This window comes from Vulpes lagopus, chromosome 13 (assembly GCF_018345385.1).
Source record: "Vulpes lagopus strain Blue_001 chromosome 13, ASM1834538v1, whole genome shotgun sequence".
Taxonomy (NCBI): Eukaryota; Metazoa; Chordata; class Mammalia; order Carnivora; family Canidae; genus Vulpes; species Vulpes lagopus.
In genome coordinates, this window is record NC_054836.1 from 2,643,077 (window position 1) to 2,665,105 (window position 22,029).

General features: G+C 44.3%; 1 protein-coding gene across 1 annotated transcript in view; it reads right to left on the reverse strand.

The window, feature by feature from the left end:
• The window catches only part of GRM8 (glutamate metabotropic receptor 8), a 748,335-nt gene extending 727,052 nt beyond the window's left edge, over nt 1–21,283 (reverse strand). The window contains exons 1-2 of the mRNA XM_041728295.1: nt 21,214–21,283; nt 9,804–10,629 (exon numbers count right to left, since the gene is read on the reverse strand). Coding sequence (XP_041584229.1) covers nt 9,804–10,313 — 510 coding nt within the window. The 5' untranslated portion in view covers nt 10,314–10,629; nt 21,214–21,283. The remainder of the gene's footprint in view (nt 1–9,803; nt 10,630–21,213) is intronic.
• Nucleotides 21,284–22,029: the final 746 nt, after the last annotated feature.

Sequence of the window (22,029 nt, forward strand, 5' to 3'; positions counted from 1 at the left end):
ATCATGTTCAAGTGACCATTATGCTGATCATTACTCCTGAGCTATGCATTATTTAATAAGGAACACAACTTCCAAAAGGGCACACAATTAAAAATAGATCCATACAGCAGCTGCTGTGATTATGACCAATATGAACAGAAATCCAACCAGGCATGAGTCAAAAGAAAAAAGTCTGCTGCCAGACAGAACACTGTTCAATCTCATTTTTGTTTTGTGTACTTTGACTTGCTAAGTCAGCCAGCAAGTGATTTATATGGAGCTGTGGTTCTCAAAGTGGTCTATGAAACAGCAGCATCAGCATCACCTGGGAACTGTTAGAAATGCAAAATCTTAGACCCCAACCCAGACCTACTGACTCAGAAATTCTGAAAGTGGGCTCAGCAATCTGTTTTAACAAGCCCTCTGGGAAATTCTGATGCATGCTAAAGTTTGAGAACTACTGGGCAGGAGCCAGGGGACAGCCTTTGGATTCTAAGTCTTCCTAGAAAGGTACACTTTTGGATGCAAAAAGTTATCTTCAGAGGAGTCTGGGAAGAAACCTGTTCTGAAACCAAATAAAACCACTGCCATCTTCAGTTTTGCTATAAACTTAAAACTTCCCTAAAAAAAATAAAGCCTATAAAATTTTTTTAAGATTTTATTTATTTATTCATAGAGACACAGAGAGAGAGAGGCAGAGACACAGGCAGAGGGAGAAGCAGGCTCCATGCAGAGAGCCCGACATGGGACTCGATCTCTGGTCCCCGGGATCACACCCTGGACCGAAGGCGGCGCTAAACCGCTGAGCCACCCAGGCTGCCCACCAATAAAAATTTTTTTAAAACAAACCACCACAATCTTTAGGATGAATGAGTAAAAAGAAGAGACAAATACAGGACTTTCCTTATGCATGTATTATGTCTTCGCTGTGTGGGAAAGTATATATACAAATACATTATATATTATATTTATATTTATCATATATATTATATATAATATATATACACATTATGTATATATAATATATAGAAAGGTTTTCAGACAAGTTCTTAAAAAATAAGTCGCATCCAGGGCAAGGGGGGCAGCAGAGGCTGTTGGTGCAGCCTGACACACTGGGATAGAGGATGAGGCCACTCAACAACAGGTCTGGAACTCATGCCACCTTCTGGCCTAGGGGGAGGGGTTAGGGGCAGAGAGTGCAAGGGGGTAGTGGAGATGCCAGGCAAAAATATTTTCCTTAGGCAGCCTTAGGCAGCCCCGGTGGCGCAGTGGTTTAAGGCTGCCTGCAGCCTAGGGTGTGATCCTGGAGACCTGGGATCAAGTCCCATGGCAGGCTCTCTGCATGGAGCCTGCTTCTCCCTCTGCCTATGTCTCTGTGAATAAATAAATAAATAATCTTTTTTAAAAAATCTTCCTTTTGTGCTTAAACCTCATTAGTGAGTGCTGCTTGCAGCTGTGGGACCAACAGGAGGGCGAGGGGCCTTGGGAGGGCTCTCTGATCCCACCTGACTGTCCCGTCCATCCCAAGGTTATGCCCAGATTGTCTTCACCATGGTTTCTTTCTCCTTCATGCCCTGCTGCCCCCTCCTGGCCTCCTCCTTCTACTTACTCAGCAGACCTCTGGACGCTTTCCACGGACATGCTGCTCGAGCGCTTAATCAAGGCTGCTCTGTTTATCTCTTACGCTGGAAATGATTTCTTCTACTGCCTCCTCCACCTGTTCAATGTCTCTGAGGGACCTTTAGTAGGCTCTTGGGTTTTTCCAAATGGGCCTCTGGATCACTGCCCCTATCGTGGTGCTCAAGTCTCTCACTGGTGTCACCCACCTGGTCACAGCCACTGACATCATGGCTGGCCTGGACGCGGTGAAGCGTGCCCGGAAGAAGGGACCTGGAAACCTCCAGCCCCTAACCGCCCATCTGCCCTGAGAGTCTCGCTGTGCCCTATGGCTCCCCTCTCCCTCTTTCAAGGTCCCAGGCTCACATATTCCTAATGTGTTGTCTGGCCTGCTGGGAAGCAGTGTCAGCTTCTTTGGTGTGATGTCACGCTCTTCAAAATCCCAAGGGCCAGTCCCACCCTTGGGTTTCCCAAGGATCTGGACTTCAAATGAGGAAGGATGCTCAGGAGGGGCAGTACTCCTGGGGTACCCATAGGCCTGTCTGAGAACAGGGCATGTTTGCACCTGCTGGCTCAGCCCTGGGGTCTGGCTTGGCTTGAGACTTTAAGGATACTTGAGTGAGGGAGACAGGGTAGGGGCCAAGTTTCTCAGAAGGCAGGGAGTCAGACTTGTGTCCTTGGCCAGAGGAGGCCTGTGGCACCATGGCCAGGAGGGAGAGAAGGAACCATGCAGATCCTTTCCCATCCCAGTCTTCTGTGTCAGGCCTAGCCTGGCTCTGAAAACCTCACTGATAAAGGGGGGGGGGGGGGGGGGGCGTCTTCACTCTCCAAGACTTGGTTTCCTTTGAGATACTTTTGGACCAGGACCTAGGTTGAGGGGAGCATGGGGAAAAAGGAAGGTCCATCTGGATGCTTTTCTCCTAGTTTTTTACTGACTGGCTTTGTCCTATCATTCCACCATGACCTCAAAGAAAAGCCCTCCCTGCCACCCAAGCTCATGCCCTGTCTTTGCCCACTTGCTTTATTTTCTTTATGACATGTCACTGGCTGTCTACATTTGTTTGTATACTTTATATTTTCTACCCCTAACAGAATGTAAACTCCCTGAGGACACAGACTTTTCTTATTCTTCCTCTATCCCCACAATGAAGATTAACCTTAACCTGGCATATCATAACTACTTAATAAATATTCACAAACAGAAAAAATAATAAATAGCATCCATTCGCAAGCCATTCTCTTGGAAAGACTCCTCACTATTTTCAAAACAACCTCATTACTTAAAAACACCCAAAAGATAGACATTAATCACTAAGTAAGCTCTTAAGACATCTTCAGTATTCACAGGATTTCAGACTATTCACAGCTAAGGAAAATAAAAGTAAAATTAATTTAAGTTCACCAAGTTTAAAATCTGCTTCACCCAACAAGAGTCATGATGCTCCTTTAGCATTTTGAGCACATGACCCCTACACTGATTTTAAGTTACTTCATGTCATGAAGAGCCACAGTCTGTGATGTGTGAGTCTATCTTACAGCAAGGTGTTTTAGTAATTCATTAATTCAGCCCCTTTGTTGCTCCTTTAAGGGGCCCTATCATACCAAAATTCACTGTAGAGCTAATGTGTTCAGATGAGCCTAAGCACTGTCTTTTTTTTTTCAAATGATAAATGATCTTAAGAAATCAAAGTGAAATAACCTATCACTAAGTGATTTATGAAATAAATAATGGTCTGTTCATATAATCAAAAACAAGCAGCTATTTTTTAAAAGTTTCCTACTTCTCAATCCTATACAAATATCAGAATCACCTAGCAATTACTTAAAATATACCAATGCCAGGGCTCCAGCTCAATTTCACTGATCTTGGATACAGTTTGAGCAGCCGTATTTTTTTCTTTAAAGCTATCTAGGCAAAGCTAACAAACAGCCAGGGTTGAGAATTACCAAGTAATTCTTGTATACTAACCAACATGGAAATATCTCCCAAATATATTATTACATGAGAAAAGTCACAAGACATATATCTTTTAATAAAATTATGTGTCTGTGCATATAATTTTATTAAAATGTGTTTAGATAAGGTCTCTTTCCATTTTATACCATTTACTTATTCATTTCTTAAACTTTTCAAAATGAGAATGTGCTCATGTCTTTTACTTATTTTTTAATTTTAAAAATCTGTTTAGAGAAAATGTGAATTTGTAGGAAAATGAGGAAGCACATGAAAATAGTAACTCCCAAAATATACTATGTCTCCTTCTTTCCCCCCTTCTTCCTCCTTCTGTTCCTTTTTCTCAAAGAGTATAAAAGTAAAATAAATAAAATTCCATTTCTGTCCTATCATCCAACACACACTATTTTCAATGTTTGGGATTGGGGTGAAGGAGAGAGTAGAGACCGAGGAGGTAGAAAGATACAGTTCATTCATTCATTCCTTCATTCATTCACTTCGCAAACACTTATTGGATTCCCAGATTGTTCCATGCTAGGTGCTGGAAATACAGCAACAAAGGAGAAAAATGCCCTCATCTATATCTTAGATATCATCTTTCCCTAGTAGAGCTTTGTTACATGTAACAAAGAAACTTAATCTCATCAATATAAGTGAGAAAAGACTTACCAAAATAGAGGCAGATTTCATCCCTTAGTTAATGGTAGCCATTGAAGAATTTTCAGAAGGGAAGGGTCATGGTAATATACCATTACTATTCATATATATATATATACATTTTATATATATAATTTTATAAATATTTATATCTGGCTACAAGTTTAAGTGCCAGTGACCATGGACAATGCCCACTTCCCCCAGTACAGCCACTTAGAGCCACTATCAGAGAGAGTACCCCTCATCTCTCATCTAATGTGAGTGAACTCTTCACAAAGTTAAATTAGAGCTTGCTACAGTGGCAAAGGATTGACTTAAGATTATCTTTCAATTTGCCATCAAGTAATATTTAACATGAAATGTTACCTCCTGTTGAATTTATTGATCAGGCTCATATATTTGTCCATCTAACTAAGATGAGCCTGAATAAGACAGATTTGCTTCATCTGAGTTTACAGTTAATAAAGCCCACTGTATGCAATAAATAACTCACAAAAATGCTTGGCTTTATAGAGTGGTTGCTACAATTAGTAGAGTCTCTTGAAAGAAACATATCTTTGTAAACATAACAAGGTAGGTGAAGACTTCCAGGTTAGTGGGATGTTTCACTGTACTTCATTTGCTTAACATTAAAGTCAATTTTAGCCATTTATAACCAGACTACTTGCACATGTAAAGAAATAATCCCACCCACAAGTGGATTTCTATTTAAGTTTCATTTGATTGCTTTGGGAAGCATACACTAAAGACTACTTAACCCCTATCCTTCAAGAGTAGAAAGTTCATTCTTTAGGTAAACTAGAAAAATAAGAGAGAGAGAAATCACCTCTGACACTGTCCTTTTATTACCCAGATGCATCTATGTGGACATTAATGTGAGTGATTACCTCCAAACATTGACGTGCTATTTTTAACTTAGAAATGTTCAGTCCTTGCTGAAAGTATGTATATGATTAGTATTTTGAGGAACAGAATTGCTCTAATTTAAAGGAGGGGGTGGAAAATGTTCTAGAAAAGGGGAAAAATCTGAGCTCTTTATAAAGCATATGCAAATTCCTCAAAATTGCTTTTTTAAAAAAATTTAAATTATGGGCTTCCCAGTCAACATTTCCAAAAGGCTCCTTCATTCTTTTTTTTAATTATTTCTAAACTACACAATCTCTGAAAGCTCAGTCCCTCTTTTCACTGGTCTTTCTGCAATATAAGAGCCACTGGGGTGGCATTTTCACCTCTAGATACATAGGATGAAGCAGTTCTGGGTTTGCTATTCTGCAGTTACATGTCACATTACCCTAATTGATACCACTATTATCTAGAACCATTAAAGATTAAATAGTCACCTAAGTGGACCATTCTGCCCCCATACTAACCCATTTATGATGTGTGTGTTTTAAGGCACAGCAGCGCTTCTAAAAAGTTCAAATCCTTAAAGTCCTCATCTGGCTCTCAAACTTGTTTTCACTCTCAACACACCTTGGAAATGTGAAACACTTCAGGCCATAAGAACACCGGGTCCTGTCATTTGAAAAGCCTCTAAGGTCATTTTGATAAACCAAAACACTCTGCTAGGGCAATAAAGAGAGAGAAGGGTATGAACTCTACCTCACGGGGATGAAAATCACTGGTTTAGTAGTGCATTCATGGTCTTATGCACAGGGGCCACAGGACAACTTCCAGCTCTAGCCCCCTGTTGACTGTCCTCTGAAGTTAAAGAAGATGATTTTTTTTTTTCATTTGTCTCTGGGTTTTGATAGGAAGAGAAGCAAAAATAGAACATCTCTTCCCGCTACAGAAGAACAGAGCCAGCTGTACTCCTGGGCAAAGGAGGTGGCCACCCACGAGGTGTAGTCTCTGGTAGGGGAGCTAAATTAACCTCTCCAACTGATGCCTGAATCCCCTTCACAAAGACAAATCATTTCATCCCACTGTCGGTGATTCTGCAGAAAATAGAATCTTCCTGACTTAAACACAGACATACTATATGCAGATGACTGATAATACAGAGCTCCTTTCCTGAAGCCAGTCTTCAATTAGAACATGGAAGGATAAGGGGACAAGAGAAACTGCCACAGGAAGAACAAGGCTGAAGAAAGAGAAAGATGCCTGGAGGCCTTTGTCTCCTACACAACTTAGCCCAGGCAGATATAGCAGGTGAAGACAAGGCTATTCCAGGGTTGTCCAAAAAAAGAGAACTAAGACATTTGGATATTATGTCCAATTTTAGCACAAGTATTTCCTATAGATTTTTTTAAAAAGTTCCAGCTACGCTCTAAAGACCTCAACTAATGTTTATTGTTGAACAGGAGAGCAAGTAAATTCATTAAGACCTGGTTTGCATCCCTTATCACTTTTAATTGTGTGCTTTTAAACCAAGATGCAGTACCTTCTTTTAACTCCATTAATTTAGGAATAAGTGGCAATATATTGATATCTGTGCATCTTTTTAGATGCTGTGGGTCTTATGCCATCCTGAAGGGGCCCAAATTCCAAAAAACTGTCCTAAATGTTCACCTTTATTCAAGTCATAGCATTTGGCTAAATCACAGTATTATTTTTCAAAAAGAAATTGTAAGCCAATCTCCAATGCACTAATTTGCTAATCATTCCTTTATTAACTATTCAACTATTTCATGGCAATCCTAACATACATATTTAAACGGAATACATTCACACATAAAGTGAAACATTTTCTATCCCAAGAATGATTACCATCATCTCAGGATTAATATCAGCCTAGAGTGGGATGCCTGGGTGGCTCAGCGGTTGAGTATCTGCCTTTGGCTCAGAGCGTGATCCCGGGATCTGGGATCGAGTCCCACATTGGGCTCCTTGCAGGAAGCCTGCTTCTTCCTCTTCCTGTGACTCTGATTCTCTCTATGTGTCTCATGAATAAATAAATTAAATCTTAAAAAAATAAATTAAATCTTAAAAAAAAATCAGTGTAGAGTGCTGGCTGGAGTCTCACATAAATCATCAAAGTAAATTAAAGTAGCAAAACAATAAAATTTATAATTATCAAATTCACATTCATGTGGTTCTAAGTCCAGCTGGAAGATGGGCTGAGCACCTATAGTCTCTCACTTACTTTTAAAAGACATACATTTTTCAAGCCCCAGTAATTTGGCTAATAAATAGATTTGCCTCCACATAATAAATGTTCACTCTGTGCCAGTATACTGATTTTAGTTATGATATTTACCGTAGCCAACACCCCCTCTTGACTAAAAGTCACCCACTGTCTGTGATCTGGTCAAGAGTAGCAAGAGCAACTCTCTCATGTGCTGACCATCGTCTTAAGAGTTGACCTGGAGCATTGGACTCTGCCCAAAGAGTCAATGGTAATTCTCCCACCTGGTCAAATAAGGTCCTTCCAGAATTACCCAAGAGGGTAAAGAGAGATTTGGCCAGTCAACGAGAGAACAAAACACAGTGAAGCCAGGTCTAGACTACATAAAAACAAAACCCACCCTTCAGGTGGCCTGAAGGTCCCTTTGGCAGCTCAATAAGCAATTGTCACCAATATTCCACTCCCCAAATCCTTGTCTGACTATCCTTGTCTTTGGCTGACCATCAGACAGACTACAAGAAGGAGATAGGATTCATAGGAATTATAATGGAACTGACAGGAACCAGGATTAGTGTATAAAGGGAAGGGAACAGAGGGAAGGGAGAAGGTTTCCCTCTTCTCTAAAAGTAGGTGTTATAAATGGGAAAAGAGAGAGAGAAACCAAGAAACAGACTCTTAACTACAAAGAGCAAATTGTTGGGTACCGAAAGGGAAGGGTGAAATAGGCGATGGGGATTAAAAGAATACACTTATCATGTTGAGCATTGAGTAATATACAGAATTTCTGAATCACTATATCACTATATTGTACCCCTGAAACTACTAGAACACTGTAGAACACTGTATGTTAACAGAATTAAAATTTTAAACTTTAAGAAAAGAAAAGAAGATTTTGTTGAGCAATAGCCACTGAATTAAGGACAGAAAAAAGATGATTTGGAGCAAGTGAGAAGAGAAATCAAGTCAGAGAGGAAAAGATGGGAAAGTCACTGAAACTAGATCCCATCACAGAGCACAAAATGGCATGTAGTTCAGAATTGAGACTTGAAGAAATTCTAGATCCTAGGATGTGGTAAGAAATCTGGAAAATCCTGGTCTTCATCTTGTCTCCAGGCAAGGGGTAAGCTAGCTCAAGGGAAATTATTCTAGAAATGACGAATTAGATCACCTCTGGCTACCTATTTTAATCTTGTGTCCTTCTCATTGCCAAAAGGCTCTTCTTAATGTCCTTCCAAATGTCTCCAGCATTCTGTGCCTCTTCAATATCCCTTAGACACAGAGAGCTTCTCCCCAGCAGCATCCTCATTTCAGAAAATCTCATCAATCTGAAAATAGTCATTAAGCTGCTTCTTAGCATTCTGTCCTCTGAACTAAAGAGATTCATACAGAAGCTGGACAGCCACCTAGGGAGAAGTTACAAAGAGGATTCCAGCATACAAAGTGAGCCAGACTACATGGTCCCCCAAGATATCTTCCAAACCAAGTGCCCTTGATTCAATTCCTTTCATCTTTTTTGTGAAGTTTTCCACCACCAAGTTGTCCTTTTTTTGTTACTATAGCTGTCACCTGTCCAACTTCTCCATATTCCTTTAGTATTTTTAAATCTAATATGCACAGGAACAGTTTCTCACAAAATAAAACAAAGTCTCATTAATTCAGATTAAGTTGGAAAAGTCATGTCCCACTAAGAAATCAGTGAAAACTATTTTCAATTTAAAAAATTATCTATTATAGGATACTACATTATAGATATTAATAAAATGAGAACGTTAATGAAAGATGGTGATTACAACTTTATTTTTATGGTACTTTATACTTTTCAAATTATTATTACAGGCATTATTTGGTTTCATCAATTTTATTCAATATGTAAATGTAATTTATAGGTAGTAGTTAATCAAATCTATATCAGAAAGGCTTGAATTATCCTGCTAAACTTGAACCTTTAACTCAATAAGAATTATATATAATTATTCCAAGTCTGCATCAGAGCGGTCTGAATTAATGAGGTTCTGCTCTATTGTAGCTATTATAAACCTGACAATTTTATGGCCATGTTATATCCTAGAGTGTCACTCCCATCTTCACGTTAGTAATAAATACTGTTTCTTCACACAGGAACTTTTGTCATAACAGAGCATCCCATTTTAAAGAAGCTTCATCAAGTAAATTATCTTATACCTCAAACACTATAGAAATGTTTTATATGAAAAATGTGCTAAGATTTCATTACACTCTCTAAAAACACTTGCTTTGACTTACAATCAGCATCAATAAGGAAGGTATCCCAAGATGTTAAGGCTTCAACATGTCACAAAAATTATCACTTGTTTGTTCAGGAAAAAAAGAAAGTCACAATTAATCCAAACTAACTAAATCAACACATGTATAAACCCAGTCAGAGAATCCTCTATTTGAGGAACCTGGTAACCCTGAGAAGGTCAGTGAACATCTTCACCCTGTTCACTTTCTTCTTGAACCTGTGGTTGGAGTTAGAACAATGGTCAGAAAGATAATGTCTTTACCTACCTTAAAAAGTCTTAAAATGTTAGCAACCATGATGGACACGGAGCTTGCTGCAGCACCTATGACACCAGAAATCTTGTCAGGCTTGGTGAAAATGGGTGGATCTCCATTAGCACACTTCACATCAGAAGCGTCTTTCTCTATCAATGCCTGCACGAACGTTAACGACTGCTCCAAAGCATAGGTGTCCCTGGAGCAAGTGTCAAGGATCCGGACACCCAGAGTGATATTGGAGAGGAGATCAGGGTCCTTATTAATCTGGTCGATTGCATAAAGCATGGCTTCCAGTCTGTGGATCCCCTTCTCCTTCTTCAGCTCCCCACAAGGTACTCCTCTCTCTCCCTTTGCATGGACAGGGAAGAGACCCCCCAAAATGATGTCGCCATCCACTCGTATGGAATGAGCATACTCCTGGCTGTGAGTTCTTTGCATCATTGTGAGGATCCAGTAGAACTTGGCGGTCAAGAGGAAGAAACAAGGGCAAGAGGCTGACCGCTTTCCCTCGCATACCATTTTCTCCACAGGTTGTGTTGCAACCCAAGACCCAAAGTTTATTCTTGCCACAGAAGAAGGGGGACCACCAGAGGCTGCACCTTCTGGAGGCTACCATCAGGGCCCATGGGGGAAAAGGCTCTGTGAGTTTCAGCAAGTTTTCTTCATTTGAATGTCACAGTGAATTTCCATCAGACCCCCTAAGGTTCAATTTTATTTCCATATAAAGTCAACTTGCCTGGAATGGTGCAAAAATCAGAATAACAGCTGAGGTTCTGAAGGTGGGATGAGGTCAACAATTCACGTCCTTGAAGTCAGCCCTGTAGCAGAATTATTCCTGGGGGGGGCAAGGGAAGGGAAAAAAAAACGGTTCAGTTCAACGGGTCTACATTTTCCACATTTTTCAGTCCCGCTTTTTTTTGTTTCATTTCCCCTATTCAGTAAGAAACTAATTTTTTTTGTTCCCCCTATGATTCTGAACACCTGGCTGCACTGCATCTAAACAGAGAGATTGATGACACTTTTGGAGCAAGGGAAACAAAAAAGTATCAGAAACTAGGTTGATTCTCCCAAGCCACAAAGTATTTTTATTTACCATTTTATTTCAATAAATCCAATTTCCATGCAGGTAAAAATCCTGTGATTGATGGCATTATTTCTTTTCAAATCTGTTTTTACTTTTTACAGCTGTCTGGAATTTAGCATTTAAATTTTGTCCACAAAATCATAATGAAAGTCTATTTTCTATGATGTATTCAACAAGCCAGTCATCTGTTAATGACATTTTTTTGTTACCTCAGATTTTCCAGTGGGGAAAAAATGATTATTCAGTCGAAGGAAGGAAGGAAGGAAGGAAGGAAGGAAGGAAGGAAGGAAGGAAGGAAGGAGGGAGGGAAGGAGGGAAGGAAGGAAGGAAGGTAGGAAGGAAGGAAGGAAGTCAGTAAATCCAAGGACCCCAAAATGTATACATTTTATAGCTCATGAAAAGATTTAACACAAAATGTCAGCTTTTTGTACAAATTGTCTTATTCTCTGATAACAAAACAAAGACTTGAAAATGAGACACGTGAGGAGGGTTATGTGTGAAGATATTCCTATGAATTTGTTGGGGTGGAAGCAATGGGTATTCTCACAGCGCTGAAAGTAAACACTCTTTGATCCTAGAATCACTAGGAGCAAATCAGAGCTGGAGATCAATTGAAGAGCTTCTTAATTTTGTCTGACTCAGGGGGAAACTGGTTATTTCATCAAGGCTAGAAACAAGCTGAAGTGAAAACGTCTACCAACAAATCTAGAGAAAAATTTTAGGACCTTCAATCTCAAAGAATTCCATGAGATTCTTTCAAAGGACTTCCGAGAAGGCTTAACTGAAAGCAAGAACTGACTTAACACAAGGGAATCTTATATTAGAAACACACTTATAATTAAGTGAATAAATAGCACCAACTTATTTTGGCAGGATGGTTCACCTAAGCCTTGTTTCGAACCTATTTTTATATATATGGGTCTGAAACCTGAAATTTAAACAATCCTCCTCTAACCTAGACAACCAACATCTGGTTGTGTTTTCCATTCACGTGTTTAATTTCCAGTTCATAAAATTTTCATTCCATCCTCCCTGTCCCAAAGGAAAGGATACTGCCTCCTAAGAGGATAACTGAACATATGTCCAAAAGCCTTCAGAGAAAGCTGCACTTTTCTCGCTTTCAGATTAGAAAAGGGGGCTGGCTCATCATAGCCCACCACCCTGGATTTCTGAGCACACACCTGGAGTACACTCAGAAATACAGCCAATGGCCCACCTTCCAGGATGGCTCTATTCTGGCTTTGACAAGCATTCCCTGCCTCCTGGCACAGGCTAAGCCCTAGACTCCCTCCATTCTACCACCAAATACTTAGTCCTTTTCTGATTTTCCTCACCACCTGACTGATATTCCCTCATGTTCAATTCTTCTAGCAGCTGCTTCTCCCTCAGAAAATCTGATTTGACAATAGCCTGACCTCAGGCATTCCACAAAAGGAAACACTCAGAAAGTCAACTTGACTTTCTGGGTAAAACCACTGAAGTGATGGACCATAAATTACATCAACCACCCATTAGGAGATGTAGGATTATGTTTTACAGTTTCACAAGGAAGACCAGTTATAAGACAGTAAAATCTCATTAACTCTGACCACTAATTCAGAGCTTAAGACCAAGTCCACATGGCTAGGCTGACCCTTCGCATATCCTTTCTGACATAGCACAGAATAAATGGATATGGGAAGGAGAAATGTTTAAGGGAAAAGGAAGGGGAAGGACACCTGTTGTTCTCCAAAGATTAGCCTTTCTTCATTATACTTCATTACCAAGCCTCCTAAGTACTTACAAGAATAAATCATTTTCAATTATACAAACATAAAAACAGTCCATCTGTTAATTACAAATCATCCTTCCCTGTTCATGTGGCATTAACCTAGTTCCACTTGCTGTACAGTCCTGGAATTAATAAAATTGAATTTCTTATAAAAGTATTTGTATTTGTAATAATGGTTAGTCTCTTTAGAATCTCATAGGTCTATGTAGAGCTTTAAGTTAAGGAAAGGTTGGGGATGATTAGCAGTGAGGCAGGAATTCGTTTTATTTAGTGGATGAATGCACTTAAATGGAAAATGAGAGGTTCCATTTTGGTTATTGTTTATTGGACAGCTCACTTAAATTTTTGCTTAAGTTCCCTCCTCTGCAACATAGAGTGAATGGTGCATAACCTCTTTCAAGCTTGGTTTTCTTGTTTGTAAAGGTCTGAGAGAACCTGGAAATTGCCATGCTGCACAAACAGAAAGCTCAGTACCTGGCACAGGGTACGTGCTCAGTTAACAAGACCTGACATTGCTACTCTAGTCTGTTAACTCACTTTCCACTAAAGCAGTGCAAATTTTTCTGCCTTTGCCCCATTGGTAGGGTTCTTACTGAATTTTGTTTGCCACTTCAAAATTCAAATCAGAACTACTTATAAAATACTGAAATACTGCAGCTATTTCAAAATCGGATACGTTGTCATAAAAATCAGACTCTCGACAACAACTGAAAGGTTTAGTTTCCCTTTTAAAGTTTAAGGAAAAATATATTTCAAAGTTTGTGTTAAACCACATAAATTCAGTTTCATTGTATAACCTTGTATAATCTTACTCCCATGCAATTTTTTGTGAGCTTTAATCTAAACTTATCCCATTTGGAGTTGATGAGTTTTAAAGAAATGATGACTTTTTCGTACTACAGAACTAAATAGTTCTACTTGGTGTTCTGTGCTTGGTTTAGAATAAAACAGGTTTTCTCTCAAGTGGACCTTCCTCTGGGAATGGGTACAAATCTTGCCTGTGCTGATGGATTTCTTCAAGGACGTGTGAGGTCTGCAATCCTGAAATCAACCTCCGAGGGGAGCAGATGCTTTACACTATTTCTGAGTCCACAGAAAGGGCTTCAGGACCTTTGAGGAGGCTTAACCATTAACCCCCGAAGCCCTTACTGTTCACTCCTTCTGGTCACATCTTAAGTACAAGGAACATCATACATCATTAGCACTTCACTGAAAGTCCCTGCTGGCCTAGAGAGGACTCTGGCACTCCTAAGAGTGCTCTGTTTCCTGAAAGGCCACAAGTAAGGACAGCTCCTCAAGGGCCAGGGCCCTGTATTCTGCTTCTCTTTATTTTCTACATACCTCCTCTGTACCAAAGACCCAAGTGTGTAACACAGTAGCTCATGAATTTTCATATGCCTATCTTTTAGAAATGACAAAATGAGGCCCAGAAACGTTGAGTATGGCCCAAAGCCCTGAGCTAGTAAATGGCACCAGTCAAAATCCTCTGGCCTCCAAAGTGGATCCTGTCCTTCAGAAAGCCCTCAGTGCTGCAGACACTGGCTGTGAAAGCACACATGAATATGAAGGCCCTTCCCCTCCATTGAAATCTTTTAGAAATGTATATATCTTCAACAGTTAGGTCTTTAAGAAAAATAATATACTAATTAGGAAGAGACAATCTGGAGGCATTTCTAGGGCAGAGTAATTTCCAAATTTCTCAAAGGGTTGAGAATATCAAATACAGTTTGTCCAAACCTCTGCTTCAAACCAGGTTTCCCGGCCAGCCTGATGCCAATGAGAACAAACCCACCATCCCACATGGGACCCATCAGGTCTGTTAGTATGTCTTCCTCCAGGATTTGGCAAGTGCTTTTAAGACATGATACGGTAAAATCCTCACTGAGGAATATCATTAGCCAAGAATCGTGACTTTTTTCTCATAAAAAGGCCAAACGGCATCCCTATGCTGGATTCCATTCAGCTCTTTAACAAAAAGGTTAAGCTGAATATTGTCATCAACTTAAAATTGCAAATCTAGCAGTTTCACCCGAAACTGCTCACACTTGCAGCTCTTTTTGTTGTTTTAGAAAATGCATCACATTTGTCTACTATCTCCTATACTGCAGCATATGTGCATGACCCTGAAATCTTGGGGGTCCCCAGAATGAGGATGGGCCCCACACAGAGCCCTCCCCTGGCAATGGAGGCCTGGAATTGGATCCTTGTTTGACGGTCACTGGCTGGCGACACTGAACATGTCATTTCACCTCTGTGTGTTTCCATTTCCTCATCTGTGAAATGAGTGAGATAGACCATATGATCTCTAAGGTATCTTCCAGCTCCCCTTTCTGAGATTCTATTATTTAATAATAAGGGAATGAGATTATGCTCAAACACCAGAGCAAGGCTTTGCCAGCTGAACACAATAACTGATTTTGTTTGCAAGCTGAGTGACTTTTTCCCATCAGTGAGAGAGGGCTGTGAAAGCTCTTCTGTATAAGCAAGCCCTATATTAAGAAAATCTGATACATGAGAAGCTCAACTTACTAAACAGATAAATTAGACAGTGATTATTTGCATTACAAAAGAATTCACCACAGGTTTCCTTTAAATAGCTAAATCCCCCATGCATTTAAAATGCAATCTGATTTAGTAGAATTCAATTTGTGCAGTTTTTTCCCAATAACATAGCTATTGCATAAAAAGACCAGAGTTAAAGTAATGAAAAGCTACTTTTTAGTATGTATCATATAAGAGGGAAAGAGAGTGAAACCAACATTTACTGAATGCCCGCAGTGCACCTGGAGCTTCACACACATGATCTCATTTCCTTCACAAAATATACCTGTTAAGATTGGTGTCACAGCCACCATTTGGGATACGAGAAACCTAAAAACAGAAAGATTATGCGAATTTGTCCAAACTCTTGGGCCAGAATTCAAACACATGACTACTGCTATGTTCTTTCCCTTACTCTGTGCCCCTTGGGTTCAGGAGACCACAATAGATGATATGTACATAAGTGTGTATCCTGGGGTGCAAGAAGTCCCTGATTCCAATCTCACTCCCCTCAATACTTGCTATATGGCATTGGGCAAGTCACTAACCTGGGACTAGTTTCTTTGTTTTTAAACTGAGGAATGATTTCTGGTGACCTCCCAAGACTGTGAAGTCAAATGATATAATAACATACATATACGGGATACCTGGGTGGCTCAGCGGTTGAGCAACTCCCTTTGGCTCAGGGCATGATCCCAGGGTCCAGCAACGAATATCGCATCGGGCTCCTTGCAGGGAGCCTGCTTCTCCCTCTGCCTATGTCTCTGCTTCTCTGTCTCTCATGAATAAATAAACAAAATCTTTTTTAAAAATAACATACATAAAAGTACTCTATAAATTGCCAAGTGCCATAAGAATGTACAGGGATACTCTTAGTTTAACAACCAGTCCTGGAACTCAAGTATTTTACTAGTGTTTTGTGCTTAGAGGACCTGAAAAAAAAAAATTCCCCATCATACTCAGAGCTGGCCGGACCCTAACAAGTCCTGTGTCTAAGGAATCAAAGGAGATTGAAGGAAAATTGGAAAGAAGGACGCCAGAGGAAGTCAACGGAAGTGCAACATCTGACCTGGAGAACTGAAGGTTATGGACACTTGAAGCATCCAAAGGGCTATTCTGAAGGAAGTGGTGACAAGATACCTTCTGCACTGAAAAGAGGACAATAGGAAATCTTCCTAAGTTGTATACAGGCTATAATACAGAGCTTCTACCAGAAAGGGTCATTACTGTTGGAAAAGTTAGCTAAAAAATAGCTGGTAGATTTCTATCTTTAGACATAATCTTGCCTGGAAAAGTATGAAATTGGCAACACACGTGCTTAATAATCTCCACATACTCTTCTTGGACTCTCCTATATCTATCTTCCCACTTGTGCTCACCTGCCCTCCCCCTTCCATCCCCCCACCCCACCTCCAGCCATCCCTGCCCAAACCTGTATCTCCTCCCTCCCTCAGTGCTGGTATGTTCCACAAGTCACACTCTTAAGACCTGGTTCTCCCATTACCTTGGCCCTCCTCAGGGACTGAAGTGATTCATTAACAGGCATCAAAACCTAAAGATACACTACTGTCATCCCTTAACTGGAACATCTGCATTTATAAGACAATTTTCAAGAGATCCACAATTTCTTTACCAAAGAAATGTATCTAATAATGTATCTAATACTAGTCTTAACCTAGTAATGTAACAAGTCAAAGCCAGGAGTTATCATGAATGGGTAACCTCTCAGCAGTATCCCTCAAATCACTCCAACAGCAATGCCTACCACTCAGAAGGTCTGGGATAAGAATACATCATGCTCAAGGTCCTTAGTCAGTGAGTGAGTTCATCACAACTTGTCAAAGCACCAAGGAGAAATGAAAATCAAAGAAAACATCTCTCTGAGCCATGGAAGAAAGGAGGAAGGGAAAGAGGAAGGGAGGGAGGGAGGAAAGAGGAAAGGAAAGGAAAAGGAAATCTAAATTCTTAGAAAACCCATTCTTGTGATAGAAACAATGTGATCCTGCTGACTCTGTTCATATCCTCTCCCGGAACAACATGTGGAACGACTGCCACCCCCTACCTGCCCCCACCCTCACCCCGAGAAAACTACAAGTGTGAGTCTGGTGATGTCCAATCAGGTTCTATGAAGAAAACAGCAACAGCTTCCCAAGACTTCAAAAGCCAGCCAATTCTACAGGCATGGAGATGGGGCTGAGTCTTTGCTATGGATCCAGTTAAAAGATAAATCCATGCAGCACCTTCCTTTTAAGACACTGAGACAGAGCATCTCCACTTCCCCAGCTAAAGGTAAGGTCTTCTTTGTGTTGGGCATTCTAACTACAGGAAGAAGACAGTAAGGAAAGAAATGTAAAAGGAAAAACATCACTGCTACCATGAGTGAGCACCTGTGTGTGCGGTATACTGTGCCTCAAGCCTGAAGACAATGGAACATTCTTACACAAAGATTGGCACACAGTGTTGCCCACATGAATGTCAGCCTGTTGTTTGCTGCATACATACCAATTAAACCAGCCCATAGCTCCAACGGGCTCAGCTAACTCTGAAAAGAGCACATCACTCCAGACCTCTAACTTTCCCTCACACTTATAAGAGCTCAACTCTTCCTTTTATCGATTCCTTTTGTAGTTAGATGTTTTTAGAATTATTCAAATAGTCATAATTTGCAAAAGAAGGATGGTAGGGCAGAACTAGCCAGCACAAACCAAATAGAAGAAATAGAGACTAAATAACAGTATAGAGCTGTGTTCTCAGCATCTTTTTCTTTATTCTGGGGGTAAATCCTCTTCTGGAGAGCCTCTCCTGAGCTGCTGCTCCCCATATCCCTGATTTAAAAGCAAAAATGCTGTTTTTATCTCAGGTATGATGCAACCTGTAGTTGACTCTGAAATAGGAAAATTGCATTTAAAAATCTTACTTCATTTTCCCTGACGGATAAGGCTTTTCTCCTCCAAATGATCAAACCACATATTTTCAAGAACCAGGCAATGAATCTCATACAGCTGACTCTGTCTCCTACAGAGATTTTTCAAGACATTATTCACAAGCAAGTGACCAAGGTAAACTAAAGTGGTTTCTGTAGCCATTTGCAATTATTGACAAACAATTTCATAACGGAAAATGGAAATTACAGTCAAGTGCAATAAGCTGTTTATCCAAGATCTACCTGCTGGTGGCTCTTTTCCCTTTTTATTCTTTCTTTCAAGCAAAATACAAGCTATTATCAGAATGCATTTCCACTGCTTATGATATTTCTTGTCAATATCTCCACCGACAACCCTATTTTCCAGTTGTCAGTTGGCAGGATTTGTACTCAATCGCGGTAGTAGCCAAGCCAGTACTGTGTATTCCTGGGTGTTCCGAGAGATTCCCTTGCCGTCAGGGCCGTGGGAAAGGATCACCCTCAAATGGCAAATAGGGCATTCCCTTCCCCAGCAGGACTAGCTTCTAGCTTCGGGGACTGAGGGGCTTGGACTCCTACAGCTGGGCGGAGGGTCTATCTTCACCCCCTCCCCCCCCCCCCCCCAGCATCCTGGGAGCTCAGGCACTCTGACCCCAGGCCCTGCAATCTGGACCGTGAGGGAAACAATTCTTCAGGGAAGTGTGGGGGTGCCTTCTTGCGCAGTTGGGCGACTCGCACACCCCTCTGCATTTCATTTGCACCAAGGGAGCGTGTCAGACAGACGGGGTTTTTTGTTGTTGTTGTTGGCTTTGGGTTTTGTTTCTGGTGATTCGGTTATATTTTCACCAACTGTACGAACCTCAAGGGATCTCTGTGCTGCTTGGCAGAGCAGATGGGTCGCTATCGGCGCGGCTCAGAGGGTTCTCTACCTCGGTCTCTAGCTCTACCTCTCTCTCAGCCGGAGGCCACTCACCCCGCCCCCGCCCCCTCTTCTCTGCTGCATCTTCCTTTTTCTTCTCAGTTCCTTCGGCGGTTGAACCTGGGCTCCGGGCAGAGCCCAGGGCCTTAGAGGTACCTGGTTTCTCTTGCCTCTCGCGCGCCGCTGGGGTATCCCAGCGCCAACCCCTGCCCCCCCGCACGCCCGGGGCTCCGGCCGCCGCGCTGCCCGCCCGGGAGCGCCTCCGCCCGCGCCCCACCTGGTGCCCCGAGCGCCCACGCCCGCGCGGGTCCGCGCGAAACTGGGGCCACGCTGGCCGCAGGTGCTTCGGGGGACCTGTCGGGCGCATCTGTCTTTGCTCTTTCAACTCAAAATCCCTGTGACCATTCCTCCTGTCCCCCACCCCCAACAGGACGGGGAACCCCAGTGTTTTCCCAAAAGCCACAAAAGGGAGGGCGCGGAAATCCCAACCTCTCCGGGCTAACTCAAGGCAGAGGTGCAGGGGTGGAGGGGTTCTCGAGAACCCCCAAATCACCCGGCTTCTCCCGCGACTCCCGTCTTCCCTAGGTCTTGGTTAGACATTCATCCAGCCACACGCTCAAGAAGGCGGGGGTTACCCCCGACTCATCCCAGAAGCCTCTAACTTCGGAAATCCTTCCCGTTAGATTTGCACAACGGAGGTACCTCGTCATCTCGGCGAGGCAAGTCCGGATTCCGCCAGGGCAGGTCCGGGAGGTCACCCCGGGCAGGCAATCCAAGGAAGGGCGCTTTAAAATCCTGCCGCCGCGCGCCCCATCAGAGCACCCTGGGCACTCCTGCCCCCGTCGCGTCGTTCGCCGACTAAACTTTTGGGGGATCACATCTCCAAGCCCTGGGAGTTCCAAGCTAAGCCTTCCTCTTTTCTGAACCTCTTCACTGGAATGTAATCATGGGAAGACAAGAGGGGTGGCTGCCTTGTTCTTTGCAACGTAAAATCAACAGATACCCAATCAAGCGCCAATGCCCGGCCAGCCCCTCGCCCCCTGGTGCCCACTCTCCCTCGCCCCCCCCGTCCCCGGCCCCTCCCCCCGCCCGGGCTCTCCCAGACTCCGGTGTCCAAGGCCATTTACTTGTGCCCAGGAAAAACACATCACTAAAGTGATGGGAGAAGAAACGGTGCACCTGGCCGTCCACTGAGCGGTTTTAAGGAAGAAAAGGGAAAGGGGAGTGAAATCGGGGGGAATCCTTTCTTCCGCAAGCACGACCTCTGGGGGCAGCTCGGGGTGGGGGCGCTCCTTCCTGTGGTTCGGCGCTCGCTCCGCTTTTCCTCTTTCTGCTGCTCGGCGCGTCTTACCCTGCTCCCCGCGGAGGGCGCGGTGAGGAAGCCCGCGGGGGGCCCGCAGCTCCATGTCAGGGGCGCCGCCGCCGCCGCGCCAGGCGAGCACCGCGGCCGCACTTGTGGCTGGTCTCCGGGCTGAGCGGGCTGAGCGGGCCCGGCCGGCGCCAAGTGTCTTCCATGTGAATAACAAATACTCACACCGGCGGCCGCGATTGGTCTGCGCCCGGCGCCTCGCGATCCTCCGCCCGCGGCCATTCACCCGGCGCGGCGCGGGGAGCCGAGGCCGGGATCACGCCCGGGATCGCCAATCGCTTCGCGCCAACCAGTCACCTCGGGAAGCAGGAGGAGGAACCCCGAGGGGCGGGAGCCCCTGGATCTCGGTGCGGCTGAGCCAGCCTGGCGCGGGCAGAGAGGCGGCCGCTCGGCCGACGGACTCCCCTCCGCGCTACATCACCTCAGCCCGCGGCGACGCCGGGACCAGAAATGTCAATAGTTGTGACTTAGGGGGGAAAAAAAAGGCAGCCCCGCCCGCCCCGCCCCCAACAGAAAAAGGAGGCCTGAAAGACGGGGGATGGGGTGGGGGGAAGGGGGGAAGAAGTGCGGGCGGGTGGAAGGAAGAACGCGGCTGTGGCTGAGGCTGTGGGGGCCGAGCAGCTCCGACTGCCGGGCGAGCCCGGACCCGCGCGGGAAGGCGCCGCACGACGGCCACGCGGACCCGGGAGTCAGGACCGCGAGCCGGGGGTCCGCCTTCGGGAGCCAGCTCCGAAGAGGGCCACCGTGAGGAATACGTGGTCCCGCCACACGCTTCCTCTCCGGGGACGCTCAAAGTAAAGCCCGCCAGCGCGCGGTCCCCCTGCAAAGTTTACCTCACGCGCCGCGGCTGTTCGGCCATTTGTCCAGCCCGCAGCTCCGGCGATGGTCTCCCCCACCCTCGCGCCCGAAGGTCTCGGGGGGCGCCTTCTACCGAGCCCCCGGAGCTCGAGCATGGACACAGGCCGGCCGCACCGCGGGCGCCGCGCAGGACGGGGCGCGGGCGGCCACGGGGCCCGTCGTGGTATTGAGCCGAGTCCAGCAGCCGCGGAAGCGGGGCGGGAAACTCCAGAGGACCGGCGCCGCGCGGCTCCCGGGTTTCTGAGGGGGAAGCTCGGGATTGCTGCGCCTCCAGCCGAGGGAAACCCGCGGGCTCGACGTGCGCAGTCCAGCGGCCCCCTCCTGAGTTCCCGCCCGGGCGCCGCGCACCTGCCGGGGCGCGCGCCAGAGGGAGCCCCTGGCCGCCCGGCGCCGGGGGAGCGGCGGCCCGCGCCGCCTTGTGTTGGTGAGAAAGTTCCATCTAGAGGCGGCCGCGCGCCACTGCAGCCCACACCCCAGGCCGCCAGGTGAGCCGGGGAGCCCGCGGCCGGCGGCGTGGGACGCGGCGGGACCGGGGGACAGCCGCCCGCCCCAGGGAGAAGGGGGCAGACCCCTGCAAGGTAGCTCCTCCTCCCGCACTCGGCAGCTCCGCCAGGAATTTCAACTTTCTAAGCAGAACGAACGTCGTGAGCATCAGGACAGGTATCTTGCGTTGTCCCGTATATGACTTCTCCTGTTCAGGCTTCTCTAAGTCACACCCACCCTCACACCCACTCTGTGAGGTGATGGAAATCATAAGTTACGTCTACCCTACAGACGAAGAAGGAAGCCGA